The sequence below is a fragment of the Pecten maximus genome, chromosome 18, assembly GCF_902652985.1.
Source record: "Pecten maximus chromosome 18, xPecMax1.1, whole genome shotgun sequence".
Lineage (NCBI taxonomy): Eukaryota > Metazoa > Mollusca > Bivalvia > Pectinida > Pectinidae > Pecten > Pecten maximus.
Genome location: NC_047032.1, coordinates 5,396,508 through 5,421,010, shown reverse-complemented (window position 1 = coordinate 5,421,010; position 24,503 = coordinate 5,396,508). Strand labels below are relative to the sequence as shown.

Here is a 24,503-nt window from a genome sequence, read left to right as displayed (position 1 = left end):
ATAACATGGTAAAATTTGAAACCATTTTTTTTTTCACTTAATGTAAGACTTTTATAAAATTTAATTGATAGTGCTAGTTGGGTTATTCAGTATAGATATTTGTGACTGAGATGGTGTCGAGTTTCTATACCCCTATACATGTTACAACTCGGGCACTTGAGGGACATGAATTGGCAATTTTTTATTACAATGTTTTATTATACTTCAAATTTATTCAAATCATACAGGACCAAGGTATTTTTCATGAAATGTATACATTCTATTACTGATATCCAGGGACCATGCATAATCTATGGAAAGGTAACTTCAAGCTGGTATCAAATTGTTCTCAAACCTCACCCTACCAGTAGTAGTTTAAATATGACTCTATATAATTTATCAGATTTATTTTTTTTGTAATTAAGAAATAGCTAAGAAATTCTAGAATGAAAATAGAAAAAGATGTGTTTAATATCATCAACTCTGATCAACTCACATGCATTACATAAAAAAGAGATATTTTCAAATAAAAAATTATAGAGAAGTAATTTTCACTTTTCATGAAGATATTTCTTCATGAAAAGTGAAACTTCTCTATAATTTTTTGTTCCTATAAGCTTGAAGTTTTAGTAAAAAATTGGAAACATTGAAAAAAGCATCCTATTTAGCTGGTGTAGTTATCATACACCAAACACTAAACCAAGTTGGCAACCTCAGTACCTCGCGGACTATCAAATAGATTACTGTTGTGTATGGTGTGTAGGCAGGGGAGGTAAACGTTATACATGTAAATTGTTATACAAATTATTATATAAATTGATGAAAAATGTCAAAGTTACACAAAACTTTCAAATTAATTAAACTGAAATATATAATGTTCCATCATTTATGTAACAGTGATAGCAACAAATATAGTTGTTTATTTTACAATAAATATAAAACCTAGTTTCCTCTATCTGACCATGATGGTTTTGGATGGGAGAACTAAGAGAATATGGTGATATTGTCAGGTAACTTCACAGTTATTCATGTCTAGCTAACCAGAAATGAGAAGTCTGACTATCGAGAAGTCTGAATATGATATATTTGGTCATGTTGATGAGAATTGACTTTGCTTTCTGTCCACTCTGAGTCATGAAAGAGATTTCCCCTAAAATCTTTTATTCTTGTTTTACAAAATAGTATGGTAGTAAATGATGGATGAGCGAGAAAACTCAATTTAGTTTTTTATATCAAGCAACAATACTTCTAAAACATGAAGGGCACAAAGAATGTAGTGAAACTAGCGGATGGGAGATAACTCAAATTTATGTAACAATTGAAATTTGGAGGCAGTATAGGCTAAAGATATCCGAGAAAAAGACTTATTGTCATTTTCTGTTATCTACATGTCTTTGATATCAATATAATGATAAGCCCAACCAATACTTTCCTACTAAGAATCCACTTTAAAACTGTTGTTTTTACAGTAATAGTGTGTAGAGCATGAGCTTGTGGTTTAATTAATTAATGGTTGGTCGATTTACTACCAGAATTCTGGACATAAACCTCCTACAATATAGGGACTCACTGAGATGTATGAACTTTACACGGGTGATTTACACTGTTTTACTATGTAAAGTCTGACATATTGACTACTCCTGAGACAGGTGGTGGACACATTATATCCACTGGTAATAACACATCTATTTTGTCTTAGATCAATGACTTCCACAGACCTCCTATAATTGAGGGGTTGTAGACTTTGAGGGGGAGACAAGGGGCTTTGGATTTGAAGGAAGGAATAGGGGAAACAAGGCCAGTTTCTATAACTGAGTGGCTTCAGATTTTGAAAGAGGAAATAAGAGGCTTAAAATTTGGATTTGAAGGCTGGAAGAGGGAGAAATAAGAGGTTGGGAGTTGGAAGTTAGGTTCTGAAATTGAAGATATAGTTTAAGGGGTGGGTAATAAAGGGTTGAGAGGCTCCTGTATTTTACAGAGAGAGAAGGGGGAAATGAGGGGCAGTAAACTAAATGTACAGATAATAGGTGGAAGTGCAATTGGTGTAATTAGAGGTTCAATGGAGAGAGGGATAGAGGAGCTCCTATGTCATGTCAGGGATATGTAGGGGGCTCCAATGGAGAGAGGGATAGAGGAGCTCCTATGTCATGTCAGGGATATGTAGGGGGCTCCAATGGAGAGAGGGATAGAGGAGCTCCTATGTCATGTCAGGGATATGTAGGGGGCTCCAATGGAGAGAGGGATAGAGGAGCTCCTATGACATGTCAGGGATATGTAGGGGGCTCCAATGGAGAGAGGGATAGAGGAGCTCCTATGACATGTCAGGGATATGTAGGGGGCTCCAATGGGGAGAGGGATAGAGGAGCTCCTATGTCATGTCAGAGATGTAGGGGGCTCCAATGGAGAGAGGGATAGAGGAGCTCCTATGACATGTCAGAGATATGTAGGGGGCTCCAATGGAGAGAGGGATAGAGGAGCTCCTATGACATTTCAGAGATATGTAGGGGGCTCCAATGGAGAGAGGGATAGAGGAGCTCCTATGACATGTCAGAGATATGTAGGGGGCTCCAATGGAGAGAGGGATAGAGGAGCTCCTATGTCATGTCAGGGATATGTAGGGGGCTCCAATGGAGAGAGGGATAGAGGAGCTCCTATGACATGTCAGGGATATGTAGGGGGCTCCAATGGAGAGAGGGATAGAGGAGCTCCTATGTCATGTCAGGGATATGTAGGGGGCTCCAATGGAGAGAGGGATAGAGGAGCTCCTATGTCATGTCAGGGATATGTAGGGGGCTCCAATGGAGAGAGGGATAGAGGAGCTCCTATGACATGTCAGAGATATGTAGGGGGCTCCAATGGAGAGAGGGATAGAGAAGCTCCTATGTCATGTCAGGGATATGTAGGGGGCTCCAATGGAGAGAGGGATAGAGGAGCTCCTATGTCATGTCAGGGATATGTAGGGGGCTCCAATGGAGAGAGGGATAGAGGAGCTCCTATGTCATGTCAGGGATATGTAGGGGGCTCCAATGGGGAGAGGGATAGAGGAGCTCCTATGACATGTCAGAGATATGTAGGGGGCTCCAATGGGGAGAGGGATAGAGGAGCTCCTATGTCATGTCAGGGATATGTAGGGGGCTCCAATGGAGAGAGGGATAGAGGAGCTCCTATGACATGTCAGGGATATGTAGGGGGTTCCAATGGAGAGAGGGATAGAGGAGCTCCTATGACACGTCACAGATGTAGGGGGCTCCAATGGAGAGAGGGATAGAGGAGCTCCTATGTCATGTCAGGGATATGTAGGGGGCTCCAATGGAGAGAGGGATAGAGGAGCTCCTATGTCATGTCAGGGATATGTAGGGGGCTCCAATGGAGAGAGGGATAGAGGAGCTCCTATGTCATGTCAGAGATATGTAGGGGGCTCCAATGGAGAGAGGGATAGAGGAGCTCCTATGACATGTCAGAGATATGTAGGGGGCTCCAATGGAGAGAGGGATAGAGGAGCTCCTATGACATGTCAGGGATATGTAGGGGGCTCCAATGGAGAGAGGGATAGAGGAGCTCCTATGACATGTCAGAGATATGTAGGGGGCTCCAATGGAGAGAGGGATAGAGGAGCTCCTATGTCATGTCAGAGATATGTAGGGGGCTCCAATGGAGAGAGGGATAGAGGAGCTCCTATGACATGTCAGAGATATGTAGGGGGCTCCAATGGAGAGAGGGATAGAGGAGCTCCTATGACATGTCAGAGATATGTAGGGGGCTCCAATGGAGAGAGGGATAGAGGAGCTCCTATGACATGTCAGAGATATGTAGGGGGCTCCAATGGAGAGAGGGACAGAGGAGCTCCTATGACATGTCAGAGATATGTAGGGGGCTCCAATGGAGAGAGGGATAGAGGAGCTCCTATGACACGTCACAGATGTAGGGGGCTCCAATGGGGAGAGGGATAGAGGAGCTCCTATGACATGTCAGAGATATGTAGGGGGCTCCAATGGAGAGAGGGATAGAGGAGCTCCTATGTCATGTCAGGGATATGTAGGGGGCTCCAATGGAGAGAGGGATAGAGGAGCTCCTATGTCATGTCAGGGATATGTAGGGGGCTCCAATGGAGAGAGGGATAGAGGAGCTCCTATGACATGTCAGAGATATGTAGGGGGCTCCAATGGAGAGAGGGATAGAGGAGCTCCTATGACATGTCAGGGATATGTAGGGGGCTCCAATGGAGAGAGGGATAGAGGAGCTCCTATGTCATGTCAGGGATATGTAGGGGGCTCCATTGGAGAGAGGGATAGAGGAGCTCCTATGACATGTCAGAGATATGTAGGGGGCTCCAATGGAGAGAGGGATAGAGGAGCTCCTATGACATGTCAGGGATATGTAGGGGGCTCCAATGGAGAGAGGGATAGAGGAGCTCCTATGACACGTCACAGATGTAGGGGGCTCCAATGGAGAGAGGGATAGAGGAGCTCCTATGTCATGTCAGGGATATGTAGGGGGCTCCAATGGGGAGAGGGCTAGAGGAGCTCCTATGTCATGTCAGGGATATGTAGGGGGCTCCAATGGAGAGAGGGATAGAGGAGCTCCTATGTCATGTCAGGGATATGTAGGGGGCTCCAATGGAGAGAGGGATAGAGGAGCTCCTATGACATGTCAGAGATATGTAGGGGGCTCCAATGGAGAGAGGGATAGAGGAGCTCCTATGACACGTCAGAGATGTAGGGGGCTCCAATGGGGAGAGGGATAGAGGAGCTCCTATGTCATGTCAGGGATATGTAGGGGGCTCCAATGGAGAGAGGGATAGAGGAGCTCCTATGTCATGTCAGGGATATGTAGGGGGCTCCAATGGAGAGAGGGATAGAGGAGCTCCTATGTCATGTCAGGGATATGTAGGGGGCTCCAATGGAGAGAGGGATAGAGGAGCTCCTATGTCATGTCAGGGATATGTAGGGGGCTCCAATGGGGAGAGGGATAGAGGAGCTCCTATGACACGTCACAGATGTAGGGGGCTCCAATGGAGAGAGGGATAGAGGAGCTCCTATGACACGTCAGAGATGTAGGGGGCTCCAATGGAGAGAGGGATAGAGGAGCTCCTATGACATGTCAGGGATATGTAGGGGGCTCCAATGGGGAGAGGGATAGAGGAGCTCCTATGACACGTCACAGATGTAGGGGGCTCCAATGGAGAGAGGGATAGAGGAGCTCCTATGACACGTCAGAGATGTAGGGGGCTCCAATGGAGAGAGGGATAGAGGAGCTCCTATGTCATGTCAGGGATATGTAGGGGGCTCCAATGGAGAGAGGGATAGAGGAGCTCCTATGACATGTCAGAGATGTAGGGGGCTCCAATGGATATGAATTGAGATTGGTTTCAATTTATTTCCCTAGGGATTTATGTTGAAGACAAAATGAATGTTGAGGAGGGTTGATGGAGAAAGGTTTCCAGCAGGGAGGCATAAGTATAAAAGATTGAAAGGGTGGTGATATGAGAGGATTTGAGAGTAGAGTGAGGATGATAGTAAGATAATAAGAAGGATAATATTGGAACTATAGAAGGAAGGATCAGGTAGAGATATAGAGATGATGGAGATTTTAAATGACTTGTTGTTATGAGAATGTTAAACCTTAAACAAGCCTGTGATATAGGTGAAGATGCTATTTTGGGCTCCAGAAGATACATGTAGGGGGAAAGAACCATATTATTATTCTGGATTTTAATTTTTTTTTTTAATATTTTCTATTTTACTTGAAAATATTATATATATATTTATATAGGTTTTTTAAATGTGACAACTGAAATTTGAATAAAAGATATATTTTGGAGATTCTGTTGATTAGATTGCTATTTACAGTACCATATAATGTAACTTATAATTAGCTACTGGTAGGTTACATCAGCAACATTTACCCTGCTTTAGCCTCACATAAGTAAAGAATCAGGGGAAATATTGACAGAGACCAGATAGATCTGCATTAGGATTCAGAAAGAAACCTTGAGATTAAACTTGACACTTTGTTATTGAGGAGGCTTAGTGTTTTATCACACCTACACCATGTGTTTTGAGTCTGAAGTTGCAGCATTTAATCCTGATATTCCATGGCTGATCCATCTGGGCAGGAACTTAACATGTGTTAGAAGCAATGGTTTCATTAATTTGGCATAGCCCATTTAATCTCATTAACCGAAAGGAATCTAGTATATTTGGATTGGTAAAAAACTGGAGTTTATCCGTGTAGACATTTTTTCTAGTGTACGATAGTGAAGAAAATTGTCCTGGGGTATGATACACGAGATTCAGATATGGCCTGGTTAGTCGATGTTTGGATGATATTATCTTATTCTTTTGAAAATGTCATTGTCCCAAGAAAAAAAGGCATGTCATCTACTGTGGAAATGTTTTCAGTAAGATTCTAGAATGGTCTAGAATGATTTTGGGTATGAAATTAGACAAGGGAAACTAGAAATATTTGTATGTAGTGTTTTAGCATATGTTTGGTGGACTCTGTAACCTTTACTGTTATATATATTTGTGTCATGTAGTTTGGTTATAGTCTGACATATTGAATATAAACACAATTTGGCACCCATCCTTGTAAAACAAGCCACATGCTGATGTTGCTGAGGTTCTATGCCCTCCTCGTCATCACCTTCACTAAACAGCTGGTTTTTACTGCCATTGTCCATATGTAATAAATCTCTCGGGGTATACCATTACTTTACCATTTACAATTTGCCCTGAACATCTCAAGAGACCATCTTAAGTGACCACCTGTGTTCTGGGACCACCAGTATTAAGAGACAACCTTTAAGATATTGTTCACAATTTGCAGATGTGATACTCTTTAATTATTTAACAGTGTAATATTTATCATCATTCATTACTGAAATGATCTTTTTATTCTCCATATTTTGTCTCCCAAAATAAAATTATTATTTTCAGGTAAAGCTTCTCAACTTAGCTAGAATTCCTTTTGACCACCAAACATTTACAGGGAAATCTTTTTATCCTTCTATTGAAATAATCACTTTTTTTTTATTCCATGTTTTTTTTCGAAAAAAAGTCTTGATTTTGTGAATATTGATATGGAAAGTCATAGTAATTTCTTTGCAACATTATTTCCTGACTGTGTTGTCCCCTTGATCAGAGAATAGGTAACATAATTTTATCTTCTGTAAGCTCCACTGTGCAATCAAGTGCAGTTTATATTTTCCTATCATTCTCTGAAGTCTGGCAGATTCCACATTTTTGTTTCACAAGAGATGGTCACATTCTGGATGTGTGTTATGCCTCTTGGTTGTGTTGTGTGAGCTAATAAGATTTCTGTGTCCACCCAGCTGTGGCTTGTGTGATTCAGTGCAGGCTGTAATTGACATAAACTTCCCATTGAAGATAGTTACAAATGAATAGCATTTGCTGCACAGAGAACATCATAATCTCTATTACAATTAGGAGCAAACCACTTGTCTGTATGGTAAAATGTGAAATAAGAAATAGTTTTGTTACATGATGCAGTCATTTTCTCATCAACGAAACGTGCAAACTAATGGTTAACACTGTCATGGCTGGTATGGGCATTAGCTAGACTGGTCCCTCCTCCTCCTCCTCCTCTCCTCCTGTTATTTCTCTACTTTTGAACACCCAGAGGAAATCTGGGCTGGAGAATTCTAGAGTCATGACTTTCACTGTCTGTCAGATTGCTGGTTGTTTTTGTGGGAGGCAGTGAGGTGAAGTGGGGTTGAAAATTAACAGTGTTAGTGCTGGTGTATGTATGATTAGCAGATCACTCGTCAGTCATCACCAATGTTTATATATATTTATAGTATTGGAGAGCTAAGTAACCAATGTAACAGGGGGGGGGGGGGGGGGGGGGGGGGGGGGGGGGGGGGGGGGGGGGGGGGGGGGGGGGGCTAAGTAACCAATGTAACAGGGGGGGGGGGGGGGGAGAGAGATTGTGGTGAATTAAGGCCTGTGTGCATATTCAGTGTTGGGCTGGTACTGGCCTAAGTTTTCATACAAAGAATTGTCCAGCTAAATTCCTACACTAGAAGCTTTTTTCCTCCTCAATTTGAACTCAAGATTATATAGCTCAATTTCATTTATAAATTTAATATTAGAGATATGAGCCAATCTAATATACTGTATAATAAGACATTTGTAGGTACTTAATTGTATAGTTTAAGATTTCTAAAGATTTTCATATTTTGACTAGCTTGTGTTTTTATCCGTGTATATCTTGTTATATTTCTTGATTTGATATATCTGCCTGACATTCAACATTATCTTTCAACTTCTTTGACATGTTTTACAATAGAGCTTCATCCTTCATATCCCACTGTGACTTCTGCCCCAATTCATTTATAATCACTTGCTGATTTACATGCCAAGCTCCTCATCTTAGCTGCATGCTTCCCCTACATACAGATAGGGCAGCAGCATTTCGTATATAGCCGGGGAGAGGCCAGTACATAATGTGAGAGAGGGGTGGCACTGTGATAGTGGCATTGTGATAGTGGCATTGATGGTGATGTGGTGGTGTGGTGGCAGTGATGTAGTGGCTTAAAAGTGACATCGTCTCAGGTGGTGACAGGATATCTCTCAGTGACATCGTCTCAGGTGGTGACAGGATATCTCTCAGTGACATCATCTCAGGTGGTGACAGGATATCTCTCAGTGACATCATCTCAGGTGGTGACAGGATATCACGCAGAAACTAACCAATTCTTTAATCAAGAAATTTACAGAAAGAAATATCATGGCTTCCAAAATTTATGTTATATTGGAAATAAGAAGATGATTTAATTTTCATTTCAAGGATACCTTATCACATTTCATATGAAGTGATAGTCAATTTAGGAGCTTCATTTAGACCAAGGCACATTGTCATTGATTCATGGAGAAAATGCATTTTTGAAGGATAAGGTCCGGCAATTGCATTTCTACATCTGAAGAAAGTATAGTCTTCTAGTTTAACACTGGTATACCATCTGTCTGATCATCATACACTTCAACTACCAAACTTGCTTGTTAGTTAAATATCAACTAAGTTTGTATGTGTCACTCAACATTTTACTTTGTGCATTATTAGTAATTAAAACTAATGTGTATTAGACCTAAATGTTTTTTAAAGAAAGATTACAAAACATTTGCATTAAAAAAATTCCAAAGTAATTGTATTTTCAAGCTTCATGGTACTTTAAAAATGTTTTTTTTTTTAAATCTACATTAAAAATGCAATTTCCACAATTATAAAAAATTGAATTAAATTAAAATAGACATTCATCTTTTTTTCTTTTGAATGTAAAGCATAAAAAATTAGCCAAATTAATACAGAGACTAAATCATGTTTTAAATTTTATTAAAATCTTCACACAAACTTTATATAAAAGGTTTAGTTTCTTCATCTGATTTATAAAAACCAACGTCAAAATTGGATTTTGGAAAAATCAAGAAAATTGGTTTCAGTGATAGAAGGAAATGGTTTTTTTTTAACTTATGAGAGGATGTTCATATCTATTCTTTTTGATAATATTCTTATATATCTTATCTTAGTATATGTCACAAGTACCCAAGGTGAATTGGCCTTGTTGATGTGTGGTAAAGTCTTAAGTTTGGACAGGTACAAATACTGACAACTTCAACTATTTCCGTTTTGTACAAGTTGAACCCTTGTTTTTAAAAGTTGAGATTAAATGTGAAGTGGGTAGAATGGATGTTGACTGATATTGTACAACTTGAGATTCAGAGGAAGGCCAACATATAAACTGGTGACATCAGCGATATAGACTTGAGATCAAGTTCACACAGATTACACTTAATTTAAGGCTTTCTCAAAAGCTGGAACACAAGTCTGTGTGACAATTCTTAAAGTCTACATGTTTTGACAATATATACAACAACTGGATGCTAGCTAAGCATTTGTGATAGTGATTATGAGGGAGTGACAATCTGATCAATTCTTGGACATATTTATCCTGGAATAATACATGGATTTGTTTGGAAGTCTGAACACTGGCCCAGGTTGGAAGATATCTGTTTCCTGTATCCTTTACTAATGTACACTATGAATACAGTAATAGAAGCATGTGGGGATAAATATAATTACAGGTTAGTAACAACAGTCTATAGGGAAACTTTACAGCATATTAACTTAAACTCCTTTTGCCATCTATATTAGCTATGATGAGGCAAGTTTTTGTCTGTAAAAAAAAGTTGAAGAAAAATGATTTTTGATGCATTTATGTCAAGAATACATGCAGTTCTTCCCTGCTATATTAAGTTTTGTAATCATAATAATAATTCGTTGTATGATACATAATTGAATTTAATTCAGATGCATTGAATTCTACTGATTTCTGAAGTTAAAAATAAGGTAGAAATGTTCTAATTCTATATCTGTATTAGTGCGTCATAGATTCCCAGTTGGGATATAATATGACAAAATTCTATCTACCTCTATAAATAAAGGGAAACTTCTGCTTTACCAAGAACATTTTGATCATCCCAAATGTATTACAAGTTATAATGGTACAACAGCAAGTACATCAACTACGTTAAGTAACATTAAATTATACTGGCATAATATCGTTTTATGCTGTACTAGTATTCAGCTACCATGCAATTAAGGTAATTTAACAAATTCTATTTTTCCAATTTTTTTTATTTTTTTTTTTTCAGAAAATGAAACTTAAAATCATGCCTAAAATTTACCGTAAGCAAATGGCTATGTTATTTAACACATGTATGACGTACGTATACGTAGGCAAGCTTAACTCTTTGATATAAAAAGTTGAAATGTCCCTTTTCACAGTGACATGATGAGGATGGTTTCCTGTCAGTAGCAAATATTGAACTATATAAACATAGAACATATTATCCAATAAATGTTTAAGACATTAGTTGTATTTGCTTGAAAAAAAGCAACAAAAACATGGCACAAAGGTTTTAGATTGTAAAACAATAATCTGTTCTTGTCAGTGTTTGTCTTGTTCCTCTTTTGAGACATGTGTTACCAGGGGTTACCAGGGGTTACCTGGGGAGCACTAATTTGATGGAATCTGGTATTCTAGTTAAGCCCTGGGAGTAGAGAGCAGAAGGATTATTTTTGGTTAGCTAACACCTGAATAAATAAAATAAACGGAGTTATTCTTTGTAAATAAGAAAAATGGATGGCGAAGTTGTGAAGGTGCAATGTCTGCTCTCTCCAGAGGCATGTTCAGGATGGCACGTGCTCCCGAAAGTGCTCGCATGACAATAAATCGGTGATCCTGAATGGTAGAGTGTGCTCGTGCATACATTCAAAATTGTGGCCTCCTTTGTAGGTTAACAGTGTAAGTACATGGTGAGGTGTTTTTGTTATTTTTCCAGTGAAAAATTCATTTATAGTGCATGATCATGAGTGGCGTTATTTTTAACAGTAAATCCTTCTTACTGGAATGACAGCGGCCACTGATTTCGACGGTCACAAAAATTGCATATGATAAGATACCGTCATCGCTTTTTAAGTCAGTTTCTCCCTGTTCAATATATTGGTCACCATCTTCGTTTTTCTGGCGAACAGTTTGGTGGGTTGGTACACATTGCCAACGCTCGCATGTACATCAGAAGTCAGCGCTCGCTTTCACTTGCAAGTGCTCGCCGTCCTGAACACGCCTCCGGATTGTGGATTAGACAGTCCTTGTTTAGGTGCTGTAACAGCTGTCCCACAATTTTGTGTTTGACCATCAATATCTATAGCACCTTTTATATTGGAAAGAATTCCTTTGAATGAAATTATATATTGACAAAACAGTTTAAAGGTAAAATGCAAACCTTGTTTTTTTATCAAAATGGCTGACTACATGTCTTATTGATCTGTTTTGTTTCCTTAACTGTGCCCAGTTATACAGAAAGACTGACCAGTGGATTGGACAGACTCTAGAGTCAGTGAGACTGCACTGGATTCAATAGATGTTTCATGAGGAAGATAGTCTTACAGAAAATGATTGATGCAATGAACTAGAAAATCTGATTTTGAATTTAACAGTGATACACGCGCTGTACTTTATTCTAGATTCTCTAATGATGATTCTAGATAATACTGACCAGTAATCAAAGAGACGTGTCTAAAGATAATACTGATCTGTCATCACAGGGACTTGTCTGTAAATAATATTGATCTGTCATCACAGGGACTTGTCTGTAAATAATACTGATCTGTCATCACAGGGACTTGTCTGTAAATAATACTGATCTGTCATCACAGGGACTTGTCTGTAAATAATACTGATCTGTCATCACAGGGACTTGTCTGTAAATAATACTGATCAGTTAACACAGGGACTTGTCTGTAAATAATACTGATCAGTCTGTATAGGGAGTTGTCTGTAAATAATACTGATCAGTTAACACAGGGACTTGTCTGTAAATAATACTGATCTGTCATCAAAGAACTTGTCTGTAAATAATACTGATCAGTCATCACAGGGACTTGTCTGAGGGTAATTGGTACTGATTCCTGTTTATTTACCTGACATTACAATGAAGGGGAATGGCACCAGGAATTTGTAATACAGTGTATATAATACAGTGCATGCAGACTCAGATCAATTGAATTGACCCTCTGGAAATTCTCCATTCAGACCCTATTGAATTGTTAAATAATTGACAGAAATCAATCAGGCTCACATCCACCAGAGGATAAACAGCGCAGTAATTTGTGCTAAAGTTTGTGCCGACCTGACATCTGTTGGAGGAGAACAGGTTGAAGCAATTTGTGATCAGTATTAGACCTGAGTTTGTCAATGAGTGATGGTGATGTGTTGGAGGACATTACGGAGGTTAACTATCTCATAGAGGTGATTTGATTGGTTGATTGGTGGTCACATGGAATTATTGACACTGGTGTTATAATATGAGATATTTTCTTTATATGTTGGAATTGTTCCAAAATTTGCTAGAATTGGCCTAAAATTTGGATATCTATATGACAACTTTTGATTATCTATATGTTGACTGTGTTGATGAAATATTTTCATTTTGATAAGATAATACAAAATATATTGATAAAACCTTCAGGATGTTTAGAGATATATGACATGTTTACTGTGTACTTCAGTTTATGATGAGATAGTACTCAGAATTGTAAAGGTCACATACACAGAATATGTACTGTCGAAACCTGTTGGAACGTTTGAGTCACCTGTTTTGTTTTTAGTATCGGTCAGTAAAATTTGAAAAGTAACATTTCTTCCAAGTAAAATAAGTTTTAACATAATTTCAGATTGTAATATATTGTAAAGATTTTATGATGAAAATTATGTTTGAAGTGCATGTGGTTTTCTTCTGTGATGTTTAAAGTCATTGACCCAATGGATAAACAAGAATATTTGGCTGAACATCAGGCCATCAGGCCCAGGGCTGGTACAAGGCTTTTCAGACAACAACAGCATAGGCGCTTTGGGCAAAGAGGTCTGGATAATTTAAATTCCTCTAAGGATACAATATTGACACCAACAAATGCTGGAAGTGCTTCTGAGAAACAGCCTGGCAAATTAAAAGAATTTAAAGATTGTAGAAATAGAAATCATATTTTAAAAACACCTTCTCATGAAAGGCTTGTCAATAAGTATTTAGTGTTTATTGAACACAAGAGTAAATTTACTTCAAAACTAGATAGTTCAAACTCTGACAAAGGTCACTGTGATTTAAACTCACCAAGTAGCACTCTTGCTCAAAGCACTAACATAAATGGTCTAAAAATAAAATTACAGTCTAAAAAAATTCAAGGTCATCAAAACTGTCCTGATATTGGGTCCAAGACAGAAAACAAAACAAAACAGTTCTTTGGAAAGTTATTGAAATACTCATGTACAGGACAAAACCAGAAAGATACGAAGTGTAAGAAAATTAATCAAACATTTTCTAAAAGTAAATTGAAGAAAAATAGATGTTGTGATGAACAAAACAAGTATGACACTGACCTTGGTGGCTTTGACCTTCAGAAGGAGTCTGAAGATCAAGAGCTATGGTCAGTAGTCTCTCCAGAGAGTTATGGTAGTGACAATACAAGTTTGGGTGAGAAAGTGTATGATCAGGCAGAAAACATTCAACAGGAAAGTCCAGGACAATATTACCTTTGTTCTGATGAAGTTGACCTTGTCTGGGTCAGAAAAGGTCAAATACCAAAGCTCAAACATCAGGATTTTATTGTTCAGAAGAATGTTACCAGAAAAAGTGGTATTCAAACATGCAGGAATATGATTCGATCTGAAAAGGCATATGATGATCAATTAAGTAATCCTGACATTCAAATTGAAGATAAGAGGCATGATGATGACCTGGAAATGAAGGTCAGATATTGGAAGGAGACATGTAAAGATGGTAGCTTCAGTCCTTCTCTGGGAGAACAAACACGGAGTAGTGATGACCATTTACAGCCGGACAAGAGAAAACAGAGCAGCAGTGTGTACAAACGTGTTAGGCCAATTCTGTCACCTTTGTGTAACAACATTTCTTACAGAGAAAGTCAAGGATTTGTGAACAATGGCAACAGAACTACTCATATTTCACCAATACAGCAGAGGAGGAGTGGGAATGGAGACTTTCATGGGTCATCCCTAGTAAGACCTATGATGGTATTTGATCGGGGATATCAAACATGGTCCAGGACATCACAATTGATCCACACAAATCGGAGTGATACCTGTCAGGATATAGATAATGGTCACACACAGAAAAGATATGTAGATGGCTTTGAGGACAATGTGTGGAGGAAAAGTATGAACACAGGTGATTTGAATTGTGATAGCAGCAATTCACAGAAAGGCTCTCTTGACAGAGTCTATAGTGGAAATGAGACAGAGACCAGTGTCAGGTGTGGCCCTAGTCTTTACAGGGTTAGGAAGGTCAGGAGGCCAACCATCTCCACCTATGATCAGAAGTCAGGACTAAACCAAGGAATATACAGCACAAACACATTAACTGGCCAGGAGTCATGGCATGGACAAGGCAGTACTAGTCATGAACTGGGTCACAGAGAACAAAGTGTGTCGTCTGACAAAACACACAGCACAGACACATTAACTGGCCAGGAGTCATGGCATGGACCTTGCAGGACAAGTCATGAACTGGGTCACAGAGAACAAGGTGTGTCCTGTTTTTACCATACCAATAGCTCAATAGATTCTGGGTATGATACTTCATGCCACCAGAGGGATTCTGTAGAGCTGGTTGGGGAGAGGATCTTGCAGTTGATGGATGGCTGCAGCCCTAATCTTAGCTGTTGTCAACCAAATCTAAGCTGGCAAAGGCAGATTTCCACAGGATCTGATTGCTTAAGTGACCAAGAGATATTTAAGGGGAAGTACCCATCTCACACTCCAGATAATGTAACAGTCTTTCCGGATCCATCCTGTCCAGCGTCATACCACCAGCAGCAAGGATGGCGTACCACAAGCCACACACCACATCACCACCAGCGAGGCTTAAATACCCAGTGGCCTCAGGATCAAAGTCCTGGAGTAGACCAAAAGTCACCACGATTATGCATTCTTTGTCCTGAAAATGTTTGCCGTCATCATACACATGGTCATTTTGGGATGTATGGAAACCACTTTCGAGATTCTGGAAATGAGAAATTCAACATCCTGCCAAAAATCTCAAAATGTCACCATCACAGCCAAGTAGCAAGAAATGACGAGCAGACCAGGGGCATCTATCCTGGAAGCCCTAGCACAGGTCATACAGAACCTTGTATTGGTCAGAGAGCAAGGAGCTCTCATGGCAACACAAGTGAAAATTACAGGGGTGATTTCTACAGGAATCAAACAGATTGTCTGCCCATGATGACTGATGCAGTTACTTCATCACAGAAACAAAATTTCAGAAGAAAACCGTCAAAATACAACTTTGACAAATCTAATGTATTGAAATCGCCCTCTCAGCAACATTTTGATGTGGATACTTCAGAGTACAACTCACTCTGTAGAAATAAGTCCCCAGCACTACAATCTTCTGTCTGCAGCAATTGTAGCAGGAACTTTCGAAACGGGCAGAACAATTTTGGCTCCTTGTCAAAGGTACACTTGGCATGAGTTTTGCATGTCTGAAAAATAAATGTGGATTCTTGATTGGATAATGATGCAAAGCTCAGAATCAGTCGGATCCTAATGGATGCACTTGTACTGCTGTTTGAGGTTAATTCTGTATACAACATGTGTTTATAAACCAATTCGATTTTAGGTCAACTTCATATTACACTTATAGATCTGTGTCATGAAAGAACAGTAAAACAGTAAAAGCAGATAATTATTTCAACATATTAAGGGTTCATGTTACCTCACCTTTTTATAATATATGTTTCTCCTTTACCAAAGAGTTTTTATCTAAGAATCTGTTAAATATCAGAAATCAGTTAGTGACAATAACTAAAAAGATTCATTTTAAGAGTGTACTCTTTGTACCGATGGTATATATATTTCATGAATATGAATATGAATCATTCAATGAAATAATGACACATTTCAAAGTGCAAGCAGTTCTGATAATCCTTGGTAAATTGTACAAGATCAACTGAATTACATGTAATGTTTGCCATACATAATGTTTGATACAAACAAATCTTTGTGAAGTTACTGTCTAATTCCTATAAAGAAGGCTATTGTTTCATTTCTATATCTTTCAAATTCTATGCAGATGCTTTACAATTATGTTGACCGGACACTGTTGTCACTGAGGGATAGGCTGACCTATGGTCAACTTCACAATAGTAATGTTTATTGTGACTACCTAAAAACCCTTGAGAATTCGCAGCATCTGTTGTGGTGATGAACTGGATTAGATCCCTTAATTGTCAATAATCATTTGATTGTACTCTGTGTATAGCTCGTAGAGTTAGCACAGGAACATAACGATTATCTGTGCATTACTGAACTTGTATAATCTCTGGTCATTGTTCATGGTGGCTACCTAACAGCAATACAGAATTGACAGTAGGTATTTTCCGAATATATCATTTATGTATCCAAAAATTGCATTTTCATATTTTGATCCACCTTAAGTCTGGAACATGATTTACTTTCAGATTTAAGTTTATCTACTCGGTACATTTTTGCACATGTTCATTTTGGTTTTATTTGATTGCAGAGCCCACAGCATGCTAATATACAGCGCTCCAATAGGCTAAATGGGGAGGGCAAATACCAGTCACAGGTCAGTGTGTCCAGTCACAAACCATCCTCGAAACACAAGGCAGGAGTCATCCATCAGGAGGTATGCTATCAGGTCAAGGGTCAGACACTCTGGTTAGGATCAGAGGTCATCTATATAAAGATTCAGGTATTCATGTCAGAGCTGCAGGTCACATATAGTCTTTCACTCGGAACGAAAGTCAAAGGCAATTGTTGAAAGGGTCATGGGTTATAAATAAGACAGTTCTAATCTGTAGCTCAGAAAAAAGGTCAAATGTCAATGTTCAAGAGGTCAGGATAATATAGATAGATTCAGCACATATCCTTCTGAAGTTTTGTTAGTTTTTTTTGTTTGGAAATGTCACTTTTAAAAAGAACTGTGATTTAAATATTTTATTATTGAAATGTGATTTTTTTTTGCAGATTAGAAAATACTCATGTGTTCTTCATACTTATTTTCAGGGTGGTAAGCTAGTTGCCACTGTCGCACCCACCACACTGCCTCATCTTAGCCACCAGAAAGATCACCATCATAGCCACCACAAACATGGTCACCATGACAACGATTCCAATACATTGCCACAGCTGAACAAGTCGCAACCCGAATCAGTCACGCGGCAAAACTCCTTCTCCACCACCGCCACGCCCGATCGCACAAAACGCGATCAATATGGCAACAAGCTTCCTATGTCTCCATCAGGTATGGCGATGTCTTACTTTATGTTAACAACAGAGAATATTGGCATCAAACAAATCTGTGATTCTTACCCAGAATCAACAAAATGAGTGAAAAATGTAAGCAAACAAATATAGATTTACATGGAGACCCTTTAAAATGTACAAGGAGGTTAAGATCAGGTGTTTGGGAAGGGTCTTCTGCTTCCGTGGTGACAACCTTGAACCATGACCTTTAGGGCTGGGTATTGTGACATTGTATAATTGCATTATACTGTGGGAACCGTTCGCAGTGATTTTGCTCTGATTTGTTACTGTTTGATAGTTGATTTTGGAGTTGGTTTACTTCATATACTTGTCTATTATTAATGTAAACCTGAATATGTTTTCTTATTCTCAAAATTAACAGAAATGGTGATGTGAAAAATGAATTATCATGAATGATAAAATTTCAGCTATTTGATAGTTTTGTTGCTCTTACCCATTGCCAAGCATATCTCTGTTAGTGCTGTTCTGTTGCTATTATCATTGTCCTGCATTTCTCTGTAAAGGTTTGCCACTTAAGAGCAAGACTAGAATCTAGTAACTGTCCCAGACAATTTTACAACATTATGCCATTCAGATTTGGTTCAATGTGCTGGCGACGAATGTTGAATATGAGATAAGTAGTTCCCTAAAGCATTTTACACATCTGTTTTTTTAACGCATACATTGGTATCATCTTAACGAAATCTTCCCATCAACTTCTTTCAGTCTGAGGTGTCTCCATTGTTTTATTTAACACGTTTTTTCAGCTTCACTATTTCATCGTTCTGTATGTTGAGGAAGCCGATTTCCGGTTATAAACTCCGTCTCAGAGACACTTGATTTAGGTATATCTTCAGTGTTAAACGAATGTTACGATGACCAAGATGAAAAGGGTCGTCCAATGTTTGATTTTGAGAATGAAAATCAACATTTCTCATTGTTTTTACCATGTAAACACACAACAAAATGGCAGTCAGGGTATATTTTATATATATTGTATTGACCTTGTCATATTGCAATATACTGATTTTTCAATAATACTGCCCGGCTCTATTGAGTGTAAAACTAAGTGGGATACGATACTTTTGTTCAAAATCAATTACTTTTGCTAATGAAATATAACTATAATTCCTTGTAGGTACGTATTCCATGTCATATCTAACTGTCCCTTGAGTGGAGTTATGTTTTCTGAATTTCATTGGCAAAACTCTGGTCCCAACCCCTGGAATATTGATAGATCAAATTATTCTTCTACCAGACATGTATCACAAAAACCTTTTAAAAAGCAATCATGTCTCTAATAGAAAAAGAAATGGTCTCGGAGTCCTTGCAATTGTCCGTAGGCAAGAGCACAATAAAAATGTTAGGATTTCAAATGATCAATGCCATATACAGAAAGATGTTATAACTTTGATTTCAGAGGCCCTAAAGCTGTACAGGAACAAGCTTACGGCCTTTGAGCAGACAGAAATCCTTGACTACCCTGAGATTTGGTTCTTGGGTTTGGAAGCGAAGAAGATAGAGGGCGTTCCGGGCGGTGCGCAGAATAATGGATACGATGATGAAAATGGGTCTTACATCAAGGTACATCATGTTTTATTGTCCGAAATCCCACATCAGATTTCTGATTTAAGATTTTGCCGATAGTTTTATTTTTTCTGTACCTTCTCAAGTAAGCAAGTTATAAATGAATCATTTTATGATGAATTATTATTTTGACGGAGAATTTCAAATTCAATATGGACACTTTAGCCTCTGATTTTCCAAAAGTATTTTTTTTTCTGGCCCTGACTATGTAAGTGTTGTTGCTATTTATACAAATGATAATCAAAATTGGCTGCCTTTCCCTTGATCAGTTCAGACATGTGCTCTGATTGACTGAGATAAATGTATAGTCAAACCTGTTTATAAAGGCCTTTGTAGGGACTGGAGAAAAAATACCTTAAGGGTCATATATATGGACAATCAATCGTGATACATTGGAAACCTAAGCAAGTGGTCTTTATAGACAGGCTTTGTTGTATACACGTGTCCTTTATAGATCAAATTTTATCATATGAAAGTGACTTTTAGGACAGGATTCAACTATACGAATCTTCCAAAGCAACATATATTGAACCATAGTCTTATTTACAAATTTATTTTTAGCTTGTTAACGACCATCTTGCATTCCGTTATGAAATTTTGGAAGTTCTGGGAAAAGGATCGTTTGGTCAGGTGATCAAGGCTATTGATCACAAAAAGGGTTCAGAGGTCGCAATCAAACTTATCAGAAATAAGAAGAGGTAACATTAGATAGTGTGTATACCTAGCTGTACTCCTCGCTGGACATAGTTTATGTTTATAACCTAGCTGTACTCCTCGCTGGACATAGTTTATGTTTATAACCTAGCTGTACTCCTCGCTGGACATGGTTTATGTTTATAACCTAGCTGTACTCCTCGCTGGACATGGTTTATGTTTATAACCTAGCTGTACTCCTCGCTGACATGGTTTATGTTTATAACCTAGCTGTACTCCTCGCTGGACATAGTTTATGTTTATAACCTAGCTGTACTCCTCGCTGGACATAGTTTATTATAACCTAGTTGTATCCGCTGAATGGTATGTATAACTAGTGTACCTTACAGTTGTTATAACTATGTGACTCCTCGTGAATGTTAGATAACCTAGCAGTACTCTTGTAGGACAGGCTTTGTTGTAAACCTAGCTGTCTCTGTGGACATAGTTTATATTTAACCTAGCTGTACTTCGTAGGACAGGTTTAGTTTAAACTACTGATCCTCCTAAGACATATTTGTATACCTAGCTTATTTGACAAGTTTATTTTATAACCTAGCTGTTCCAAGCTGACCATAGTTTATGTTATAAATGTATTTGGACAGTTTGTTAAACAGGATCCTCGTTGATCAGTTATGTTATAACAGGACTCTGCTGGATCAAGTTTATTTTAAACAGGGTTCCAGTATAACCTAGCTGTACTCCTCGCTGGACATAGGTTTATGTTTATAACCTAGCTGTACTCCTCGCTGGACATAGTTTATGTTTATAACCTAGCTGTACTCCTCGCTGGACATAGTTTATGTTTATAACCTAGCTGTACTCCTCGCTGGACATGGTTTATGTTTATAACCTAGCTGTACTCCTCGCTGGACATAGGTTTATGTTTATAACCTAGCTGTACTCCTCGCTGGACATAGTTTATGTTTATAACCTAGCTGTACTCCTCGCTGGACATAGTTTATGTTTATAACCTAGCTGTACTCCTCGCTGGACATAGTTTATGTTTATAACCTAGCTGTACTCCTCGCTGGACATAGTTTATGTTTATAACCTAGCTGTACTCCTCGCTGGACATAGTTTATGTTTATAACCTAGCTGTACTCCTCGCTGGACATAGTTTATGTTTATAACCTAGCTGTACTCCTCGCTGGACATAGTTTATGTTTATAACCTAGCTGTACTCCTCGCTGGACATAGTTTATGTTTATAACCTAGCTGTACTCCTCGCTGGACATAGTTTATGTTTATAACCTAGCTGTACTCCTCGCTGGACATAGTTTATGTTTATAACCTAGCTGTACTCCTCGCTGGACATAGTTTATGTTTATAACCTAGCTGTACTCCTCGCTGGACATAGTTTATGTTTATAACCTAGCTGTACTCCTCGCTGGACATAGTTTATGTTTATAACCTAGCTGTACTCCTCGCTGGACATAGTTTATGTTTATAACCTAGCTGTACTCCTCGCTGGACATAGTTTATGTTTATAACCTAGCTGTACTCCTCGCTGGACATAGTTTATGTTTATAACCTAGCTGTACTCCTCGCTGGACATAGTTTATGTTTATAACCTAGCTGTACTCCTCGCTGGACATAGTTTATGTTTATAACCTAGCTGTACTCCTCGCTGGACATAGTTTATGTTTATAACCTAGCTGTACTCCTCGCTGGACATAGTTTATGTTTATAACCTAGCTGTACTCCTCGCTGGACATAGTTTATGTTTATAACCTAGCTGTACTCCTCGCTGGACATAGTTTATGTTTATAACCTAGCTGTACTCCTCGCTGGACATAGTTTATGTTTATAACCTAGCTGTACTCCTCGCTGGACATAGGTTTATGTTTATAACCTAGCTGTACTCCTCGCTGGACATGGTTTATGTTTATAACCTAGCTGTACTCCTCGCTGGACATGGTTTATGTTTATAACCTAGCTGTACTCCTCGCTGGACATAGTTTATGTTTATAACCTAGCTGTACTCCTCGCTGGACATGGTTTATGTTTATAACCTAGCTGTACTCCTCGCTGGACATGGTTTATGTTTATAACCTAGCTGTACTCCTCGCTGGACATGGTTTATGTTTATAACCTAGCTGTACTCCTCGCTGGACATGGTTTATGTTTATAACCTAGCTGTACTCCTCGCTGGACATAGTTTATGTTTATAACCTAGCTGTACTCCTCGCTGGACATAGTTTATGTTTATAACCTAGCTGTACTCCTCGCTGGACATAGTTTATGTTTATAACCTAGCTGTACTCCTCGCTGGACATAGTTTATGTTTATAACCTAGCTGTACTCCTCGCTGGACATAGTTTATGTTTATAACCTAGCTGTACTCCTCGCTGGACATAGTTTATGTTTATAACCTAGCTGTACTCCTCGCTGGACATGGTTTATGTTTATAACCTAGCTGTACTCCTCGCTGGACATAGTTTATGTTTATAACCTAGCTGTACTCCTCGCTGGACATAGTTTATGTTTATAACCTAGCTGTACTCCTCGCTGGACATAGTTTATGTTTATAACCTAGCTGTACTCCTCGCTGGACATGGTTTATGTTTATAACCTAGCTGTACTCCTCGCTGGACATGGTTTATGTTTATAACCTAGCTGTACTCCTCGCTGGACATAGTTTATGTTTATAACCTAGCTGTACTCCTCGCTGGACATAGTTTATGTTTATAACCTAGCTGTACTCCTCGCTGGACATAGTTTATGTTTATAACCTAGCTGTACTCCTCGCTGGACATAGTTTATGTTTATAACCTAGCTGTACTCCTCGCTGGACATAGTTTATGTTTATAACCTAGCTGTACTCCTCGCTGGACATAGTTTATGTTTATAACCTAGCTGTACTCCTCGCTGGACATAGTTTATGTTTATAACCTAGCTGTACTCCTCGCTGGACATAGGTTTATGTTTATAACCTAGCTGTACTCCTCGCTGGACATAGTTTATGTTTATAACCTAGCTGTACTCCTCGCTGGACATGGTTTATGTTTATAACCTAGCTGTACTCCTCGCTGGACATAGGTTTATGTTTATAACCTAGCTGTACTCCTCGCTGGACATAGTTTATGTTTATAACCTAGCTGTACTCCTCGCTGGACATAGTTTATGTTTATAACCTAGCTGTACTCCTCGCTGGACATAGTTTATGTTTATAACCTAGCTGTACTCCTCGCTGGACATAGTTTATGTTTATAACCTAGCTGTACTCCTCGCTGGACATGGTTTATGTTTATAACCTAGCTGTACTCCTCGCTGGACATAGTTTATGTTTATAACCTAGCTGTACTCCTCGCTGGACATGGTTTATGTTTATAACCTAGCTGTACTCCTCGCTGGACATGGTTTATGTTTATAACCTAGCTGTACTCCTCGCTGGACATAGTTTATGTTTATAACCTAGCTGTACTCCTCGCTGGACATAGTTTATGTTTATAACCTAGCTGTACTCCTCGCTGGACATAGTTTATGTTTATAACCTAGCTGTACTCCTCGCTGGACATAGTGCTTGCTGCATCCTAGTCTGTAGGACACCAGTAGCTATGTAGAATTGTGTAGTAGAGAGTGAAAAATATCCTGCCTATCAATATACACATGTAAATATCAAATAGTTCTGTTCTCGTTGTCTTCTGCCTGCATATAGATATCTGAAATCTGAAAAAATGAGTGTTGAGGGTGATTACCTTCTGATTGTAGAGATGTGAAAATATGAGTGTGTGTACAAGGTGAGGGTGATTAAACATGTACCTACTGTTTGTATATAGAGATGTGAAAATATGAGTGTATTTTCTGTCAATAAATATGAGGGCTTCAGGTGCAAGATGATGGAGATTATCGACTTTGTGTGGGTATAAAAACTTAAATACAGTGTAATGTGAGTGACACTATCTTTTGTTAGTCCCCTGCCGTTTGAAAAACGGGGGGACTATAGGTTTACCCTCCGTCCGTCTGTCTGTCTGTCTGTCTGTCTGTCCGTCTGTCTGTCACGCAATAGTTGTCCGGACAACTCCTTCTAAAGTACTACTCCGATTTTAATGAAACTTGGTATACATGATCAGTATAACATGTAGTTGTGCATACCACATTTGTTGTTTCGAAAAACCAATTTTCAAAATGGCCGCCGGCTTCTCATTGGTTAAGGCTGGTCCGGACAACTCCTCCGAAAGCACTACTCTGATTTTAACGAAACTTGGTATACATGATCAGTATAACATGTAGTTGTGCATCCACCATTGTTTTTTTCGAAAAAACAATTTTCAAAATGGCCGCCGACTTCTCATTGGTTGAGACTTGTCCGGACAACTCTTCCTAAAGTACTTCTCCAATTTTAACGAAACTTGGTATACATGATCAGTATAAC

The 24,503-nt window shown here is 38.8% G+C and overlaps 1 protein-coding gene across 2 annotated transcripts in view; it reads left to right on the top strand.

The window, feature by feature from the left end:
* The window catches only part of LOC117317131 (dual specificity tyrosine-phosphorylation-regulated kinase 4-like), a 79,371-nt gene that overhangs the window by 33,374 nt on the left and 21,494 nt on the right, over positions 1–24,503 (top strand). For both annotated transcript variants that reach the window (XM_033871926.1, XM_033871927.1), the window contains exons 2-4: positions 17,100–17,225; positions 17,606–17,843; positions 19,266–19,429. In XM_033871926.1, the coding sequence (XP_033727817.1) occupies positions 17,100–17,225; positions 17,606–17,843; positions 19,266–19,429 (528 nt within the window). The remainder of the gene's footprint in view (positions 1–17,099; positions 17,226–17,605; positions 17,844–19,265; positions 19,430–24,503) is intronic.